This window comes from Microcebus murinus, chromosome 3, assembly GCF_040939455.1.
Source record: "Microcebus murinus isolate Inina chromosome 3, M.murinus_Inina_mat1.0, whole genome shotgun sequence".
Lineage (NCBI taxonomy): Eukaryota > Metazoa > Chordata > Mammalia > Primates > Cheirogaleidae > Microcebus > Microcebus murinus.
The window spans coordinates 6,850,110-6,870,911 of NC_134106.1; the positions used below are offsets into that span (position 1 = coordinate 6,850,110).

Consider the following 20,802-nt stretch of genomic DNA (forward strand, 5'->3'; position numbering starts at 1 on the left):
TCCTTTGGTTCCTCTTTTCTACTTCTCCCAATCTTACAAGAACAGGTATATGTCAAACAGTCATCTTTTTAGTCCATTTATTATATTAATTTGGTAGTAATGCCCTATAAAATAAGTAAATCTTTAATGACTGACTCTTAGGAATTTGTTCCCTAATGCCTTAAAATATTTAAATTACCATGATCAGGAAAGTTTTCCATTTCTAATTATTATCTTCTCACAGTAGTCAGATCTGGTAGTAGTAATTCTATGAACTTTTAAAGTACCCACCATCTTCTGATAATCAGAGTTCTTAAAAAAGAACTCATTTATTGTTAGAGTGACTACCAAAAGACTCTAGAAAGCTGTCTTGTATTTTTCATCTTGTGACCCTAAATATGAGCTATATTTTTGTTAATAATTTGAGAAGTTAGAATTGTTTATGGCATATTTGCTACGTTTAATAAGAATTGTGGTCCAAGGGCTAGTGTATGGAATCTATCTTGATTATGTGGGTAATGAATCAGTTATAATTATTGTCTGTTTGCTGAATGAATTTTAACAAAATGTGCAGGAGATTGTGATCTTTTTTCCTCTTTCAGCTGGACTGTGGGATCCACCCTGGCCTAGAAGGAATGGATGCACTTCCTTATATTGATTTAATTGACCCAGCTGAGATTGATCTCCTATTAATTAGTCAGTAAGTTTTGTCTTTTAATAATAATACTGTTTTTCAAGGACTTTTACTGTCAAGATCATTCTTGACCAGATTTTGAGATTTGGGTTTTTTAAAAGTACAGTATTTTCTACTAGAAAGCATATTTCAGACATCTATATCCAAGCCATCACTCCATAGTGTCATCATAGGTTAGAGAAGTGTTTACTATGAAAAACTTAACTACCTCTAGGTGTAAGCAGTGAATAAGTGGGAAGGAGATACCTTAAATTGTAAAACATGAGAACAAGAAAGCCCTTTTCCAGGATATCTCCTTTTTTTTTTTTTTTGAGACAGAGTCTCACTTTGTTGCCTGGGCTAGAGTGCCATGGCGTCAGCCTAGCTCACAGCAACCTCAAACTCCTGGGCTCAAGTGGTCCTTCTGCCTCAGCCTCCCAAGTAGCTGGGACTACAGGCATGTGCCACCATGCCTGGCTAATTTTTTCTATATATTTTTAGTTGGCCAATTAATTTCTTTCTATTTATAGTAGAGATGGGGTCTCGCTCTTGCTCAGGCTGGTTTTGAACTACTGACTTTGAGCAGTCTGCCCACCTTGGCCTCCCAGAGTGCTAGGATTACAGGCGTGAGCCACCGCAACCGGCCAATTTCTTTCTATTTTTAGTAGAGACTGGGTCTCACTCTTGCTCAGGCTGGTGTCGAACTCCTGACCTTAAACGATCCTCCTGCCTCGGCCTCCCAGAGTAGGATATCTCCTTGATATCATTATCTTATCACTTCTTCTAAAAGTACTTCATTTAAAAATAGTGACTTGCTTCAACTTTATTTCACTGAAATATTTATTATAATTCTAGCTGCCAAGAGTATTTTGGGCATATTCTTCCCTCTCTAATTACTCACTAATAAAATTTTTTACTGTTTTAAAAAAAAAATTTAAATCTTTTTCCTATACTAGAACTGTATGCATTATTTCTTCCCTTGGCATATACATACTTTTGGTTTTCTAAGAGTATCAGTATATAATTGTTACAGAATTTTTAAGAATTAATACAATCTCTTTCTTTCTTTTTAAGTTTCCATTTGGATCACTGTGGAGCTTTGCCCTGGTTTCTGCAGAAGACCAGTTTCAAAGGAAGAACATTTATGACTCATGCCACAAAAGCTATTTATAGATGGCTTCTTTCAGATTATGTCAAAGTTAGGTAAATTACTTTATTAAATTATACATGCATTTGGCTCTGCACAATACACAGGGTTCAAGATACAGACATTTTGTTTTTGAATTTTAGAATCCTGTTCGTTAAATTGAACATTTTATGTTTTAAAATAAAGGGCTCTCTTTTTGTTCACAAGGATGTCAGTTATTTAGTCATTCATTAACAGAGTCATTAAATACCTATTTTGTATCTAGCACCTTCCTGACCTTGAAGTCTTTTTTTTTTTTTTTTTTTTTGAGACAGAGTCTCACTCTGTGTTGCCCAGGCTAGAGTGAGTGCCGTGATGTCAGCCTAGCTCACAGCAACCTCAAACTGCTGGGCTCAAGCAATCCTTCTGTCTCAGCCTCCCGAGTAGCTGGGACTACAGGCATGCGCCACCATGTCTGGCTAATTTTTTCTATATATTTTTTAGTTGGCCAATTAATTTATTTCTATTTTTAGTAGAGAGGGGGTCTTGCTCAGGCTGGTTTCAAACTCCTGACCTTGAGCGATCCACGTCCCAGAATGCTTAGATTATAGTCTTGAGCCACCACACCCAGCCTCTGACCTTGAAGTCTTTATATAGTTTTTATGTCCTTCTCAATCTTTGTTCCATTTATGCGAGCTTTAAAGTGTGATAGAAATACTCTTAACTAGCATTTCACAATTTTTTAAAAATTTAAAACCAAATACATTATGTATTATGCCAAATTCTTATTTTGTATTATTTGATCAGAGAAAATTGATTGTCTTAAATGAAAAAGTTCCCTGGGGGAGTTCTTACCAGTTCTAAGAGGAACATCTACTCCTCTAACAAAAAGTTTAGAGCCTTTTTGTGATACCTACAACAAAAATATTAACTTTAAAAAGTTGACTACTTAATATGTGTATTCTGAGAATAGCTAAAATACTATTTTGTTCTTGACATGTAAATACAAAGAATTAGAAAAGTTATACTTACTAATATTAACACTAGTTAACACTTACATAATGCTTATCACACACCAGGCACAGTCCTCAGTTCTTAATATATGTTAACGCATTTAATCTAAACACCTACTCATGATATAGGTTCTATTATAAATTCCATTTTACAGATGATGAAACTGAGGCACAGAAAGGTTAGGCTATTTGCCTAAAATGGTCATAGTAAGAGACAGAACTAGGATTTGAATGCAAATAGTATGCTCCAGAGTCTATATCCCTAACCACTATTCTCTCTTGCTTTTAGGAATTACATTTACATAATTTTCAGGAGAAAAGTTATGCTAGACTTTGTATAAATATCTTTTCACATCCCAGTGTGAGAAATCTCCAACACAATTCAATGTGTATAAATGTGTTATATCTCTTAGGAGTGTTGGGGCAGAAAAAAAGGTTGAGAAATACTATATTTTGTCCTAATTTACTGTGTCTATTACTTAAAATTGAGAGTACTCTGAACTTAGTATCTTAATTTACTGTGTGCTTTGCTTAAAATCAAGTTTTGTAGCTATTCACTCAAAATAAAAAAATACACAAAATGAGTGATTCTAAATTGCATAATTCATACAGTATATTTTTAAGAAATATCTTCATGGATGTCACCCACAGACAATTTGTGTTCAAAGACTTAAATCTTATTCTTAATTCTTTTTGGTGTCATCTTTCAAAATTTAGTAACATATCAGCGGACGACATGCTGTATACTGAGACAGATTTGGAGGAAAGCATGGACAAGATTGAAACTATCAACTTTCATGAAGTTAAGGAAGTTGCAGGAATCAAGTTTTGGTGTTACCATGCAGGCCATGTCCTGGGAGCCGCCATGTTTATGATTGAGATTGCGGGTGTGAAGGTACCCTCTGGCTTTGGCACTTTTCTCCCCTAGAGAAATCAGTGCAGAGCTTTGTGCCATCAAGGAGTATTAAAAAAAAATTCCTAAGACTTGCAAAGTGTCAAAACACTGAAACATAAGATAAAAATAAAATTGATACTTTTTCCTTTTAAATATCATAATTCCTACCTCTATTATACTTTCTATATCAAGACAGAGATTAGAATAAAACAAGCATCTCAAAGAGTAGGTTCCCTGACACCCTATAGGATTAATTCCTTTTCAGTGTCCTTTAGAAAACTGATTAGGAAAGAGCTGTCTTTGTGGCTGCATCCATTTAAAATTAAAGCACAATTTAATATTCATGTCCTCTTGATGGCTTAATATTCACAGATAAGCCCTTGAGCAGAGTGGGCTTCGAGAGTGAGGGAGATTAATTAGGAAAGATCTCTGTAGCCATCCTTGATAGAAAAGTGGAATGGGAGTCTGGAACTTCTAAACATGTGGGTGGATTAATAGGTTTCTCAACTCTAGCGCAGCAGTTCTGAACTCTAGCTGCACGTTTGAATCACTTAGGGAGCTTTTAAAAAAATACCTATTGAATCAGTCTGGAGGTATAGCTTGGCCTTTTTCTTTTTGAGTTTTCTAGGTGATTCTAGCTTGCAGCTAGAGTTGAGAACCAATACTCTAGTGTAATATTGTCCTAAATATTTTGCAGCTGCTCATACATTTGAAACTTTTATACATGGAATTGTATAGTTTATCACTAAACTACAATTCTTGCAATTTGCTCCAAGGCAAAAAATAAGCAGGAAGTAGTATAAATGCAGATCTGAATTTTCATTTGGAATTTGATGCATACTCTCTTGTGATTTTATCTCCCATTTAGTCAGCGCTCCCATGTACCTCAGTAAATGCCTTTCCTTATCAGCATGCACTTTTTCTCTAAGAAGTTCAGAGCGCTTTTCAAATTTCTTAGTAATACAAAGGTCATTTTTATGGGATGATTCTGGGAATATTTTCCCATTAATTAGATTAAATAATGGAGACACTGGATGGTTTAGTGACTTAACTAAGTTATACATTTTGAATTAGATACAAGCATTACATCTAAATCAGTTTAAGGCAATTTTTTTAAAATTGTACTTTTAGATTTTATGAGCTTAATCTGTTCATTAGCAAAGTGAAGCCTTCCCCCAGTCCTGACTTTCTCGTTTTATCTTTTTCATAGCTTTTGTACACAGGTGATTTCTCAAGACAAGAAGATAGGCACTTAATGGCAGCAGAAATTCCTAATATTAAACCTGACATTCTTATTATTGTAAGTATTAGTGTACTGTATTGTAATTAATGTAATGTGAGCAGAATTTTTTCTAGCAGAAAATGTATTTTGATCATACTTTCATAATATGTTATTGGATATAAATTTATCTGGTTTTTTTTTAGGTTTTTTTGAGACAGGATCTCACTCTGTTGCCCACACTGTCATGCAGTGGCATGATCATAGCTCACTGTAACCTCAAACTTCTGGGCTCAAGCAATCCTCCCACCTCAGCCTCCCAAGTAGCTGGGACTATAGGCGGGTGCCACCACACCTAGCTAATTTTTAAAATTTTTTGTAGAGATAGTCTCTCTCACTATGTTGCCCAGGCTAGTCTTGAACTCCTGGGCTCAAGAGATCCTTCCACCTCAGTTTCCCAAAGTGCTGGGATTACAGGCATGAGCCACTGTGCCTAGCCGAGATTTATTGTTTTAAATCCTCAGAAAAAGTCATTATTTTCATGGTAACATACTTTAGAGCAGTGCTTCTTAAACTTTAATGTACTTATGAATCATCTAATGATGATGTTAAAATCCAAATTCCGATTCAATAAGCCTAGGCTGGGGCTTGCGATTCTGCACTTCTAATAGGCTCCCCGGGAATGCTAGTGCTGCTGGTCAGTGGACCATACATAGTAAGGCTTTAAGGGATATTCCTAAACAGAAGTATAAGAAACAATATTTGTGATTTAAAAACTGACTTATCGGCCGGGTGTGGTGGCTCACGCCTATAATCCTAGCTCTCTGGGAGGCCGAGGCGGGCGGATTGCTCAAGGTCAGGAGTTCTAAACCAGCCTGAGCAAGGGTGAGACCCCATCTCTACTATAAATAGAAAGAAATTAATTGGCCAACTAATATATATAGAAAAAATTAACCGGGCATGGTGGCGCATGCCTGTAGTCCCAGCTACTCGGGAGGCTGAGGCAGAAGGATCGCTCGAGCCCAGGAGTTTGAGGTTGCTGTGAGCTAGGCTGACGCCACGGCACTCACTCTAGCCTGGGCACTCACTCTAGTCTCACAAAGCGAGACTCTGTCTCAAAAAAAAAAAAAAACTGACTTATCAGAGGTGGGAGAAATATCCTTCCCCTCATCCAGTGTGGAAAGCAAAATGGTTAAAAAAATGACATAGGGGAAAAGATACATTTTTTGTCTGTTTCTTGGTTCCATTTTCTAAAAAGTTCTTATTACTTAGATCCAAATTCTAGCACTCTTGTTTGCTCTTCTTTCTAATTAATGTAACAGTTATGTGTTCAATGTCATGTTAATGGAGAATCCCATTACTTTGCCTCAGCATTTCATTGTTGTTAAACTTTTAGATTCTTTGAGATTATCGGTCTTAGTCTCACACTTCTGACATGTTATTTAGGAATCTACTTACGGGACCCACATCCATGAGAAACGTGAAGAGCGAGAAGCGAGATTCTGTAACACTGTCCACGATATTGTAAATAGAGGGGGCAGAGGTCTTATTCCTGTCTTTGCTCTTGGAAGGGCACAGGAGCTGCTCTTGATTCTAGGTATGCTATTTCCTTTTATCATTTTATCAAGATAATAGCATGGCCTTGGGTAAGTCATTCCCCTTTCTGGGCTTCAGTTTCTTCATTTAAAAATAGGGATTTGGTGCTAGTAAGAGCCCAGGTAAGCAGCAACTCTCATACACTGCTGCTGGTTGTATAAGTTGGTGTACTTTTCTGGTTACCTTAGCATCATCATTTTAGTATTTTTAAAGAAATATGTCAGTATATATCATGTTGTAGGAAAAAATCATATTACAAATGAGTAATTACATACTTTAACATAATCTGTTAACAGGACCAAAAAGGTAGGGTTCAAAATTTTATATACTCTGATTCTAGTTAGTAAAAAATATACACACAAATGATTGGAAAGATTAAATCTGCATATTGGGAAAGTGGATGATTTCTTTTTTGTATTCTGTTTTTCTTCATTTTCCAAATATTTCAGTGAACCTATATAACTTTTTGTAATAAGAGGAACAAAAGGTGTCACTTTTTAGCCTCATTTGTACTTAATGATCCTTTCTAACTCAAATTTTATAGTTCTGTTTGGGGAAAGAACTCTTAAAGAGTAAACGAAGGTGCCTTTTGTGTATAGAGCCTCAATGTGCAGAACTAGAAATGACTGCCTCATAAGCTCATATTCTCAGTTCTGCAGTCTCTGTGATGATAAGGGTAAATAGAATCCCTGTTACACTGAAAAGGAAAACAAGCATGGGAAGATGGAATAAATGGCCCCAGATCAAAAGCAAATCTATGGCTGGGCGCAGTGGCTCATGCCTGTAATCCTAGCAGTCTGAGCGGCTGAGCTGAGGTGGGAAGATCACTCAAGGTCAGGAGTTCAAACCAGCCTGAGCAAGAGTGAGACCCCGTCTGTACTAAAAATAGAAAGAAATTAATTGGCCAACTAAAAATATAGAAAAAAATTAGCCAGGCATGGTGGCACATGCCTGTAGTCCCAGCTATTCCGGATGCTGAGGCAGTAGGATTGCTTGAGCCCAGGAGTTTGAGGTTGCTGTGAGCTAGGCTGATGCCATGGCACTCTAGTCCAGGCAACAGAGAGTGAGACACTGTCTCAAAAAAATAAAAGCAAATCTATAACAGAGACATGACTTTCTGGAAGCTAAATTTTCTAAATCCTAATCCAGTCAGGTCTTTTGATTCTGGTTGGTTCTCCTTTCTAACTATAAGTCAAAAAATCAGTCCTTAGAAGTCTCGAAATAAAGTCTTCATAACCAATAAGATGAAGAGCAAGGGCGATTAGAAAGATGAAACAACCCACCATCAAATTAGGTTGCCAGAGTTAGCAAATAAAAATACAGGACATCAAGTTAAATTTTAAGTTCAGATAAATAATGAATAATACTTTAGTATAAGTGTTCTAAATATTTAATATATACTTTCATCTAAGAGTCTTTTGTTATCTGAAATTCAAGTTTCACTGGGCATTTGGTATTTTTATCTGGCTACCCTGTCATCAAAGCATGTATTATGAATATTTTCATGAACCAGGACTGCTCCATGTAATTAATTAGTTGCCCTTTTTACTTAAATTCTCCTTGGTAATGTAGTATAATAGAAAGAGAGCAGCCATTCAGATCACTGGTTTCAAATATTTTCTGTGTTCTAGCCATATAACCTTAGGCAAATTAATCTTTTTTTTTTACTGTTGAAAATGTACTCATAAAAATACATACAAAAAACAGGAGGTTGTGATATGATCTTGGAATATAGTCTGCTTTATACAGTATGTGAGAAATCTTGAGAGTATATGTTGAAAACTTTGACACCTTTAAAAATTTTAATTACATCTAAAAAAAACATGAACAGGATAAACCAGAGGGCAAAGCAGGAAATGTATTTGTAACATGGATGGCAGAAAAAGTCCTTGTCCTTATATAGAATTATCACTTATACGTGAAGCAGAAAAATAACATTCACACACTATTCAACCTTTTTTTAAGCCTGTTTCCCAATCAATAAGATGCGAAATCTTCATAAAGTTATTTTGAAAACTAGAAATGATAAATGTAAATTACATACTAGGCATTTAATACATATCCTAAATGCAGATGGACCTAATAGAACTAAATGATATCTTTTGGCCATACTACCTTTATAAAATTTTGAGATTTAATGAGGGTCCTCCCTTAAAATAAGCCTTCTTTTGAAGTTATATTGCCCACTACTGTCATTATCAGAAACTATTTAGTTAGTAGTTTTTAAAAAACATAATAATAGGCCAGTCCCAGTGGCTCACATCTATAATCCCAACACTTTGGGAAGCTGAGGCAGGAAGATTGTTTGAAGCCAGGAGGAGTTTGAGACCAGCCTGGGCAACATAGCAAGACCCTGCCTCTTCAAAAAAGTTAAAAATTTAGCCAGGTGTGATGGCATGTGCCTTTAGTCCTAGCTACTTGGGAGGCTGAGCTGGGAGGATCACTGGAGCCCAAGAGATTGGGTATATAATGATCTATGATTGTGCCACTGTACTCTAGCCTGAGTGACAGAGCGACACCCTGTCTCAAAGAATATACATATAGGCCGGGCACTGTGGCTCACGCCTGTAATCCTAGCTCTTGGGAGGCCGAGGCGGGCGGATTGCTCAAGGTCAGGAGTTCGAAACCAGCCTGAGCAAGAGCGAGACCCCGTCTCTACTATAAAATAGAAAGAAATTAATTGGCCAACTGATATATATATAAAAAATTAGCTGGGCATGGTGGCGCATGCCTGTAGTCCCAGCTACTCGGGAGGCTGAGGCAGAAGGATCACTCGAGCCCAGGAGTTTGAGGTTGCTGTGAGCGAGGCTGACGCCACGGCACTCACTCTAGCCTGGGCAACAAAGCGAGACTCTGTCTCAAAAAAAAAAAAAAAAAAAAAAGAATATACATATAATAATAGAGTAATATGACTATACTTTTTTTAAGTGTTCAAAATTGTTTAACTCTTTGGCAGTCCTGTTTTATAATTACCAGTTGATAGATCTGTTAAAATATTAATAATACATTATGATTTAAAACCATCACAGAATTTAATGTCTCTGGGGTAGTAAGTTTTATGGTCTATTATTCAATATAACCTTATACTGAATAATTTTTAAAAGCCTTCCCATCTTTGGACTGTACTCACAGCATTTTTCTTGGATTGTACACTGGTATTTGGAAATAAGTTTTGGGTTTGTTAAGTTAGTAAGGACCAGGCTAATTTTTCTTAAACTCTTTAAAAATTTAGTTATATACTTTATTTCTTAGTTGTCATGTGTTTCATTTATTATTTGAACTCATAGAAAACAGATGTTTGTTTCTCATAAAATCTCTCTAGATGAATATTGGCAGAATCATCCAGAACTACATGACATTCCAATATACTATGCGTCATCTTTGGCCAAGAAGTGTATGGCAGTGTACCAGACATACGTAAATGCAATGAATGACAAAATTCGCAAACAGATCAACATCAATAATCCTTTTGTTTTCAAACACATTAGTAACCTAAAGGTGAGTGTGGAAGAAAGAAAGAAAAGGTTGAATAAAACACACATTAGGTGTTAGTAGGAAGAGGTACCCATAATTTATTCTGTGGCTGAATACCTCTTGCCAAAGTCTTACCTCTTCTCTAGCAGGCATCGTTTTTCTTTAAGAATCAAAACTCCAACAACTGGCATTCTTATTTTTGCCTAAATAAATTTTGCCACTTGCTCCAAGTCTCCATATGTTCTCAATGTTTATAATTGCTAAATAACTTGGATCTCTTTTTCCATAGGAATAAAAAGTCCTCTGACAAGAAAAATATCTGTGTTATGTATTAAGTTTCTCTGTTCTCAGTCAAACCTAATCATCTTTTTTTTTTTTTTTTGAGACAGAGTCTCGCTTTGTTGCCCTGGCTAGAGTGAGTGCCATGGCGTCAGCCTAGCTCACAGCAACCTAAAACTCCTGGGCTCAAGCAATCCTGCTGCCTCAGCCTCCCAAGTAGCTGGGACTACAGGCATGCGCCACCATGCCCGGCTAATTTTTTGTATATATATATATTAGTTGGCCAATTAATTTCTTTCTATTTATAGTAGAGATGGGGTCTCGCTCTTGCTCAGGCTGGTTTAGAACTCCTGACCTCCAGCAATCCGCCCACCTCGGCCTCCCAGAGTGCTAGGACTAATCATCTTTTTGATTAGCACTATAAATTCCATATATGAAAATTTTCATGTTGACTTTTCTAGATCATTCAATGACATATAGTTTGATTTAATGTAAAGTATATTGTTTTATTCAAACTGATGGTTATAATCATAATAAAATAATTTAAGTCATAAGTGGTCTTCCTGTTATAAATAGGCTTTGTTTGTAAAGCATATTTTTCCAGTTAATTGCTTAAGAATTAGAGCCAAGGTCGGGCATGGTGGCTCACGCCTGTAATCCTAGCACTCTGGGAGGCCAAGGCAGGCGGATTGCTCGAGGTCAGGAGTTCTAAACCAGCCTGAGCAAAAGCGAGACCCCATCTCTACTATAAATAGAAAAAAATTGATTGGCCAACTAATATATGTAGAAAAAATTAGCCAGGCATGGTGGCTCATGCCTGTAGTCCCAGCTACTCGGGAGGCTGAGGCAGTAGGATTGCTTGAGCCCAGGAGTTTGAGGTTGCTGTGAGCTAGGCTGACGCCACAGCACTCACTCTAGCCTGGGCAACAAAGTGAGACCCTGTCTCAAAAAAAAAAGAATTAGAGCCAAATTCTCCCTAAAACAGTGATAAACCCTTTGATTAGATTTCCAGGCCAGCTCAAAATATTCATGAAGTATGCAAAGCCAATTTGAGTCTTTAGGAATATTCTTTCAATGTTCTATCTTGGGTGGGTAGAAACCCATTTGACTCTTCCTTTTACTTTTCTGCCTACCTGATAGGCCCAGAGAATGATCTAATGGTCCTAATAGCCCCGTAACTACCAGTAGAAGATTTTGAAAATCAGTATGAGCTTATCCCTTATCACTTTGGTTTTCTATCATTCCTAGCCTAAAGTATTTAGGAACTTGGACTTAAAATGTTTTCTAGTCTTATCAAAGCTCTTTTAGTAGTGTGATTAATACTTTGCCTACCTTTTTGTTATTCTTTACAAATAAAGAATGCTTTGTCAGACTCTGGTGTTAACATGCTTTTACTATTTGTTTTTCTCTCTTAGAGTATGGATCATTTTGATGACATTGGTCCCAGTGTTGTAATGGCCTCTCCAGGCATGATGCAAAGTGGCTTATCCAGAGAGTTATTTGAAAGCTGGTGTACTGATAAGAGGAATGGCGTCATTATAGCAGGATACTGTGTAGAAGGGACACTTGCCAAGGTCAGTTATAGTCTCAGGTTATTATGTTATTCCTAATCAAAATTACAGAGGTGACAGTATCCTCACAAGTTCTTCCATTGAAGTAGTTCTTTAAGTATTATAAGTTTTGATTTTTAAAAATGAGGATGGAAATAGGTAGCTAGAGATTTTCATAGGTTGAGGAATTATGCAAATGCTGAATGGCCTAACAAGATTCCCCAGGCACACATTAAAGTTTGAGAAGAGCTCATTTGGTTGCTAATAAAGAAAATGAATAGGAACCTATTTGAGACAAACACATGAATACCTTCATCTGATGAAGAAGAGATTTATAAATATGTATTCTCTTAAAAAGCTATAGAATGTGTTTGGATTGACTACCTAATTTCCTATTGGTATGAAAATGGTTGATGTTAGCTATTAGGGATGTAGATATTGCAGAAAATATATGCAAAGCTTTAAAGGCAATTTCTGAACATCTAAGCATCACATTCTCATCCTCTTACCATTAACATCTATTTTATTTTTAAAAATGATTCCTCATTTTGATCATTGTCATTACTTTACCTTATTCTATAAAGTCCTTTAGTGACAATACCTGCCATGCATTTAAAATGGATTTCCAGAATAGAAACATATCTGTCCTTTATACAGATCCTTCTATCTGGGAAATGACTTTCTAGATCAGGAGAATAGTTGGGGATACAGGTTTGTCTTTCTAAGCATAAGAGTCATAATTTTCATTTCTAGCACTCCAAATACATTGAGTTTTAGTTAATCTGCTTACTTTCTTTATTAAATGTTTGCTTTATCAAATATTTATTATTTTTAAGTCAATGTTAGTGTTAGAATGTCAGTGTTAGAATGATTTTTGTGCTAAAGGTCTTCAACTTAACATAAGAGTTTATGACTACATGAAAAAAAAAAGAAAATGTATCTTTTATTTTCTAATTGGATAGTTTATTTGTTTTGCTTTGTTATTTTTCTTTATTTTTAACAGCATATCATGTCTGAACCTGAAGAAATCACTACCATGTCTGGACAGAAGTTACCACTGAAAATGTCTGTTGATTACATTTCTTTCTCTGCTCACACAGATTACCAGCAAACCAGTGAATTTATCCGTGCTTTGAAACCGCCTCATGTGGTTAGTCTATGAATTTGATTTATAGTATTAAAGGGAAAAAAAAACATACCCAAGAAACCATGAAGCAGCCAGGTCACAAATCAAGTATCACTTTCTGTTAATGTAGCACTTTATGAACAGAGCATTTGCATTTGCACTTGGATTTTATCTTTATAGCTCTCTTTTGAGTTAGACAAGCTACACACTTTAATTTTCTACATTTTACACTGACTCTTATTCAGACCTACCAACCCCAATTCTAGTGGTTTTTTCCATTATTTTCTGTTGCCTCTCCAATCATTTAAGAGCAAGACTTTGGAGTACAACTGCTTGTTTTGAATCCCAGCCCCCTCCCTAACTTGCTGTATAACCTTGGGCAAGTTACTTAACCTCTCTGTACTTTATTTGTAAATAGGAATAGTAATATCTCATAGGTTATTGTCAAAGGAGACAGTGTATTTCTAAAGCACTTAATATGGTGCCTGGCACATAGTAAATGCTTAATAATAACATCAAATAGGCAATGCAAGGATAATTTGGAGAAATAAGAAAGATTAGTCAGCCCGGGCACGGTGGCTCACGCCTATAATCCTAGCACTCTGGGAGGCTGAGGCGGGCGGATTGCTCGAGGTCAGGAGTTCGAGACCAGCCTGAGCAAGAGCGAGACTCTGTCTCTACTATAAATAGAAAGAAATTAATTGGCCAACTAATATATATAGAAAAAACTAGCTGGGCATGGTGGTGCATGCCTGTAGTCCCAGCTACTTGGGAGGCTGAGGCAGGAGGATCCCTTGAGCCCAGGAGTTTGAGGTTGCTGTGAGCTAGGCTGACGCCACGGCACTCACTCTAGCCTGGGCAACAAAGCGAGACTGTCTCAAAAAAAAAAAAAGAAAAGAAAGATTAGTCATATAATGGTAAAAATTGAAGATTTAATAGATATGAAATACATTACATAGTTCCTTATTAGTATGACTTATTTATATTTTTTCAGTTTTATGTAATATAAAAGTAACTAATATATTTTGATGTCATTAGAAAGAGGGGTAAGCTGAAAAAATATGTATTTTTAATTAGAGAAACACTAATGAAATGTGTCTATAGAAAATAGGTGAAGTAAGTACCCTTTCTGAATGTATTAGAAAGTAACTTAGAGGAAATGACCTTTTGTTAGTTTTTTTGTTCATTGTTTTCCAAAAATATTTTTAACTGTGGTAAAATATATGTAACTAAAATTTACAGTTTTAACCATTTTTAAATGTACAATCCTATAGTATTAATTATATTCACAATGTTGTATAGCTATCACCACTAGCTATTTTCAAAACTTTTCATCACCCCAAACAGAAAGTGTACCCATTAAGCAATAACTCCCCATTCCTTCTCCCTCAGCCCCTGGTAACCTCTAATCTACTTTTTGTCTCTGAATTTGACTATTCTGGATATCTCATATAAGAGGATCATGCAATACTTATGATAATTTCAGGGTTCATCATGTTGTAGCATGTATTAGAACTTCATGCTTTTTATGGCTAAATCACATTCCATTGTCTGTTTATCACATTTTGTTTATCCATTCATCTGTGGGTAGATACTTGGGTTGTTTCACCTTTTGGCTAGTGTGAAGTGGTATCTCATCATGGTTTGATTTTCATTTCCCTAATGACTAAAGATGTCGGGCATGTTTTTATGTACCCTTTTGTTAGGTTTTGAGTCCCTTCTAGCATGGTAGTCCTCAGGAGTACTTGCCGTAGGCCCTTTAACAAGCAGGTTCTTAGCAGAGAAAATCACTCACCTATTCCTAGCATGGTAGCATATAGAGTTTAGTTACAGTGTAGGCTCCTCCCTGATGTTTTATGGTATATGTGGTTTATGGACATTTTCCCAGATTTTCAAGGCAGGGAGGAAAAGTATTGCTCTTTCTTTTTTTTTTTTTTTTTTTTTTTTTTAAGTGTTGATCTTATTTTATTATCTGACTGGAAAACTAGACAATCCACCAACCCAGGAGGGGATCGGTGGGCTTAATCCTCCTCCTCATCATCTCCGGCTCCAGCCCCACCCTGACCCTTCTTGGCGTTCTTCCTCTTCACACGGCCCGGGCGGCCACCGCCATACGGAGAGCGGAGGGAGAAGTCAATGTGCTTCTGGAAGTATTGCTCTTTCTAAATGGTGTCACCACCTCATCCTCTGTCCGTTTTCATCTCATTGCTCTCCAGGTTCTATTTCTGCTGACAGTTAAGTTCCTGGGTTGAACTTGCTATTTACTTTCCTGTAATAACCAGCTTTAGCAAAAGTGTATTTACCTGATAAAATTATATTAGGAGTATTGCTGGTAGTAATTAATAATAGCTAGCATTTATTATTTGTCATGTTCCAGGCACTGTACTTGTGTTTTATATTAATCAACTTGCTTAATCTTCACAGCCAACAGCTATTTTATAGATGAGAAAACTGAAGTGTTAAGTATACTTGGTCAAGGTTACACAGCTAGTAAGTGGCATTGACAGGATTGGTGTTCTGTCAACACAGATTAGCAGAACAATTTGTGTTCTACAGGCAGCCAGGCCTGGGCTCTTCACCACTAAGCTCTTAATGAGATACATGAATTTTTCTGTGTTTCAGTGCTTCCATGTTCACATTGGTAAAGGGCTAGACCAGGTGACTTATGTAGTGTCTTCTAGATTTAAATGCATATGACTCTTCTATAAAACTATTGCTATACCTACTACCTCAGAAAATAACCATAGTTTTCTTTAGTTTCTTAATAGAACTTTCAAAAGAAGCTTTTTGTGAAGAAAAAAAGTGACTTCTGATATATCCTTCTGTTTACTAAAGCAATACTATAAAATATTTCAGAACCAAAGATTGGATTAGAAAATTTCTTTGCTCTCTGTGAAAATAGTTCCCCATAAGGATCTTTTAAAGCCAAACAGAATGAATGTCTATACAAGTTTGGTTGGCTGAAGTTCCTTAAAAGTAGTAAAGTTTTGTAACTTTACTATGTTATGTCTCTGTTTACTATAATGTCTCTATTTCATGTGTTTAACTCAGATAAAGATCATGATTAATCTGAATGAAGGATGTTTCCTTATGCTCTTTTAAAATTTATTCTGTATAGATTTTAGTCCATGGAGAACAGAATGAAATGGCCAGATTAAAAGCAGCACTGATTCGAGAATATGAAGATAATGATGAAGTTCACATAGAGGTTCATAATCCTCGGAATACAGAAGCAGTCACCTTAAACTTCAGAGGAGAAAAACTAGCCAAGGTAAAAGGTTATGGTTCTTATCTGTCCTATCCGTGTTTTTTCTTTAGGAAAGAGTATACTTTTTAAGAACATAGACCTCCTTTAATCAAATTGAGGGCATGTACTTATTTCTGTCTACTTAGTATACTGGAAGCATTTTATCCTTATGCTTTTGAAGCTTCTTTTGGTTCCACTAATTTGTTTCTTAGGATTGAAAATTTTCAGATAGATTAGATCTTGATGCATTGGAATCTGATAGATCTTTAATTCACATATTATTTTTCCTTCCACATTTGTCTGAGAGTAAACAAATGTTAATTACTGTGTTTTTACTATATCCAATACAGTGCTGTGTCCATCTCTCATCATTCCTGCTAAGAATCTAAAGATAGGCCTATATCTCTAAGCATTTGTTTGAGTGGGTATGATGAATATATAAAAAAATTATAGGGGCCCCATGGTGTAATGGTCAGCACTCTGGACTCTGAATATATAAAAAAATTATCTTTTTAAGGATTCATCATTTTTGGCCAGGTGCATGGCTCATTCCTATAACCCAGCACTTCGGGAGGGCAAGGTGGGAGGATCACTTGAGGCCAGGAGTTTGAGACCAGCCTGAGCCACATGGCAAGACCCTATCACTACAAAAAATAAGAAAAATTAGCCGTATGTATTGGTACACACGTTTAGTCCCAGCTGCCTGGGAGGCTGAGATATGAGGATTGCTTGAGTCTAGGAGTTCAAGACTATAGTTAGCTATCATCATGCCACTGTATTCTAGTCTAGGTGTCAGAATGATACTGTGTCTCAAAAAAAAAAAACCAAAAAAACACTAATCATTTTTGATGGTGAAATATATTGAAACAATTAAGAAAAATTTTACCTGGGATTTTAGAGCAATGCCATAAGAGGTCTGCATTTTTACTACTGTTGATCAAAAATCTTTTTACAGTATTTCTAAGGGAAACTTTTCAATGATTTATTTGAAAATTGACATATCAGACATGTTAATGACCAGTTTTACAACATTCTCTTAATATATAATGAGCCAAACATGAAGAAGTTAATGGACAAATATCCTTTCTTGCAGTTGAATTTGAGGGAAAAAAACAAATTAGCAAAACTTAGGATGTGAGGCTTTTGTTGTCCAAGAAAAGCAAATGGTTGTATTTATTCCTAAGTCTTACTGTGCACAAAACTTTTCAGGAGCTAATTTGATGATATTTTTCTTATACCTATAGGAAAATATATTTAGTTGAGAATCTAGAACTGTATTTTCCAAATTCTGCTGGTTGAGATGTGGGGAGAAAAAAAAGTTTAGGAGAAGCTGAATTGTACTGTGCTTAGGAGCAGCTGGGTTTCTCTTTGGGGTGTTCTGTTGCCATAATATTAGTTATTTAAAATCATTAGCTTTATTAGTTGTTTTTTTCCTCAAGCCCAGCATCACTGCATTAAAATCAATTTCCTAGGAGCAAAGCACACAACCTCCCAGGCTTGAATCAGGAAGAAATAGAAAACCCTGAACAAACTAATATCAAGTAGTAAGATCAAATCAGTAATAAAAAACCTCCCAATTAAAAAAAAGCTCAAGACTAAATGTATTCATAGCTGAATTCTACCAGACCTATGTAGAAGAGCTGGTACCTATTTTACTGAAACTGTTCTATAATACCAAGCCATGAGCATGTAAGGAGAAAATAACCCTAAGAAATCATGGGAAATAGAGCTATCTCTGTTTTTATAGTTACAAGAACAAATATATCACTACCTGGTTGCTGTTTGCCCTTACTTGATTAAAGGTAAACAAGCATGAACTCCACTGTCTCTATTCCCTTGAGTTCATTTATTTGCGGTTGAGGTTGAGAGAAGTTACATTTAAGAATAGTGGGTTTCATGTTTGTAAGATTTTTGTTTTTGTTTGAATGGTTGTTACTGTGTTCTCTTCAAAATATTTCTCCCTCAGTGTACCATCTCATACATACCTATCTTGATTGCCCTTTTTATTCAAAAGTGCTGCTGCTTTTAGTGTTGGGCTGAGCACAGCCTCCCAGCTGTGTATTAGTGGTACTCACTCTCTGTGTAGAGTTTGATAGCCAGCCTGAGGGAGCACGTGCATTTCAGCCAGCATTTCCTGTACTTCCCCACTACTTGCAGCTGTTGAGAGCTTTCTTACCCTCAGCACCTACTAGGTTTACTTGGTTGTTGAACTCATTGGACTGAACTGAACCTAGCCATTCTGGCCGGATCTGCCCCTGTGACTCTTCTTTTTGATATCTTGGTAGCAATGTTACTGCTCTGGTAATAGATGTGTAAAACATTTTGTATTTTTCATAGTTAAATTCACATGTTGTTTTCAAAGCTCAAATGTCTTATGGTCATCATTATTACTAACTGCATTTTAGTGCTTGAATAACTGCATTTACAAGATTCTATTTTCTTCCATTTTTTTTGTTGTTTGTTTGTTTTTTAATAGGTTATGGGCTTTTTAGCAGACAAAAAACCAGAACAAGGCCAGCGGGTCTCAGGAATACTTGTTAAAAGAAACTTTAATTATCACATACTTTCTCCTTGTGACCTGTCCAGTAAGTATACTATTAAATATCAAATATCATCTTGACATCGAAAGAAAATCTATGAAAACTTCTCTTAACCTGGTAACCAAATTTTAAGTAACAAATGATAAAACAGGAATAGATGAGAGGTAATAATATATTAATAATTAGCTTTGTGGTGAGAAAAAAATCTTCCTTGAATTGCAAAAACATTTCAATTATTTGTAAGATCACTGTTTTTGTAGTTGGAAGCATAAGTTCACTCCTAAGTCAGGTTAACTTCTCCTGCTCACCTTAAGCCACCCTGTTTTCGACCCTTTACAACAAAGTGTTGGTGCTTTTCTTTTCTGAAGTCACTTTGGACTCCCCAGATAAGCATTTTGTTCTTTATAACCTGTAGTTTTACATCATTTGCTGGGCCTTCCAAAAGGAGTTGGGAACAAAAACTTTTATAATTTCTTTAAAAGTAAAAAATTGTTAATGGAATGCCTAAATTTTTCATTACATTGGAACTTGCATTTTTCATCCAAATAAGTAATACCAACTATAATAGCCCAAGCCTGTAGTGTATATAAATTGAAGCTAATAGAGAAAAATGAAAATTTGAGCAAAGCTAAATAGGATTACATTTAAATTTATAAATTGCTTTTTTCCCCAAAGTTTATCAGTGTATTCTTTGTGTAAATACTGTTATCAATAAGTAATTTCCCAATAAATATAGTATTATCTTCAAGTAAATACTGTGGTCAAGGTTATTTATATAGCACTAATAAATTATACGTGATTTATGAAGAAATATGAAATAGCAGCAGTGTTGAGGTATTCACCTGTGAGATAGGTCAACTGTCAGCTTCCAGATCATCACACGTTGCTATCTTTGTTGCTTCATTCAGTAGCTAGGGCTCTTACTCTTATGCCAGGCATTAGGTGCTGGAGGACTGAAGATTTATTTATAAACAAGAATCCCAGCCGTTGAAATCATCTCTATCTATGAGGAAGGCAATGTTGGGAAGAGCTAATCACAGTATTGCTCAGTGACACACAGAAATGAATGATAAGTATGTAAGGAGAGACTGGGCCTAGAGAGTTGGGAAAAACTTTGTAAATTAGGAAGTACTTATATCAGGTGGTGAAAGATTGTTAGGAGTTGCCAAGCAAAAAAGAAGGCAGATGACAGCTGGCGTAGTGGCTCCTAGACACCTGGAATATTCAGGGAATGACAGTGCTTTCTTAAAGCTGGAGCAGAAATTAACTGGGGGTGGGGGTGGGTGGGACATAAGGAGATAAGTAGGAAAATGTGGGTAGTAATGTATTAAGGAACATCTTGTTAGCTTTCTGAAAAACTTATTCTCATTTACCTTGCTTTTACTTTTTTTTTTTTATTCCTGGTATATGTTTGCAAATTGTATTTGTGGGACTAGTATTGTTTCATTAACTATATTTACTCTAATTTTCTCTTCAGATTATACTGACTTGGCCATGAGCACTGTGAAACAGACCCAAGCCATCCCATATACTGGTCCCTTTAATTTGCTCTTTTACCAGCTACAGAAATTGACAGGTATGTGTATGTATTGAAATTCTTTTAATTGTTTTCTGTTTTTTAGTAAGATAATTTTATATTTAAGAAAGAATGTTATTTAATTTTGGTAATTGTCTCAGAATTGTACAAATTTTATTTATACACATGGTCATATTATTGCCTTGAGGTAAAATTTTTGAAAATATACTCATAAATTTTTTTTAGTTCCATTATACCTCTTATCCTTGATATCAGTAGTCTTTGCTCCTTCTGTTTAAAATCTATTTTAGTTGACTATACCTAAAATTTTATTTATTTATTTTATTTGATTAGTGAAAATAACTTTCCTGGTTCCATCAGTACCAGTCTATACAGGTTTTATTATAGCTTAATAACCACTGTCCAAAGGCCAGTAGGAGAATAAACCTATTCTATTTCCATATTAGACCACTTTGAGTTAGAGATTTTTGTATATTAACATAATGAGGGGCAATGACTAAATTAAAAAGCATGGAGACTAATAAAGCAAGAATATTTCATATTACAAA

At 35.8% G+C, this 20,802-nt stretch overlaps 1 protein-coding gene across 2 annotated transcripts in view; it reads left to right on the plus strand.

Annotated features, from left to right (window-relative positions):
* The window catches only part of CPSF3 (cleavage and polyadenylation specific factor 3), a 41,810-nt gene that overhangs the window by 5,099 nt on the left and 15,909 nt on the right, over positions 1-20,802 (plus strand). For both annotated transcript variants that reach the window (XM_076000537.1, XM_076000538.1), the window contains exons 3-13: positions 582-679; positions 1,727-1,855; positions 3,509-3,686; positions 4,897-4,986; positions 6,352-6,502; positions 9,824-9,999; positions 11,670-11,828; positions 12,808-12,954; positions 16,049-16,201; positions 18,654-18,762; positions 20,195-20,293. In XM_076000537.1, the coding sequence (XP_075856652.1) occupies positions 582-679; positions 1,727-1,855; positions 3,509-3,686; positions 4,897-4,986; positions 6,352-6,502; positions 9,824-9,999; positions 11,670-11,828; positions 12,808-12,954; positions 16,049-16,201; positions 18,654-18,762; positions 20,195-20,293 (1,489 nt within the window). The remainder of the gene's footprint in view (positions 1-581; positions 680-1,726; positions 1,856-3,508; positions 3,687-4,896; positions 4,987-6,351; positions 6,503-9,823; positions 10,000-11,669; positions 11,829-12,807; positions 12,955-16,048; positions 16,202-18,653; positions 18,763-20,194; positions 20,294-20,802) is intronic.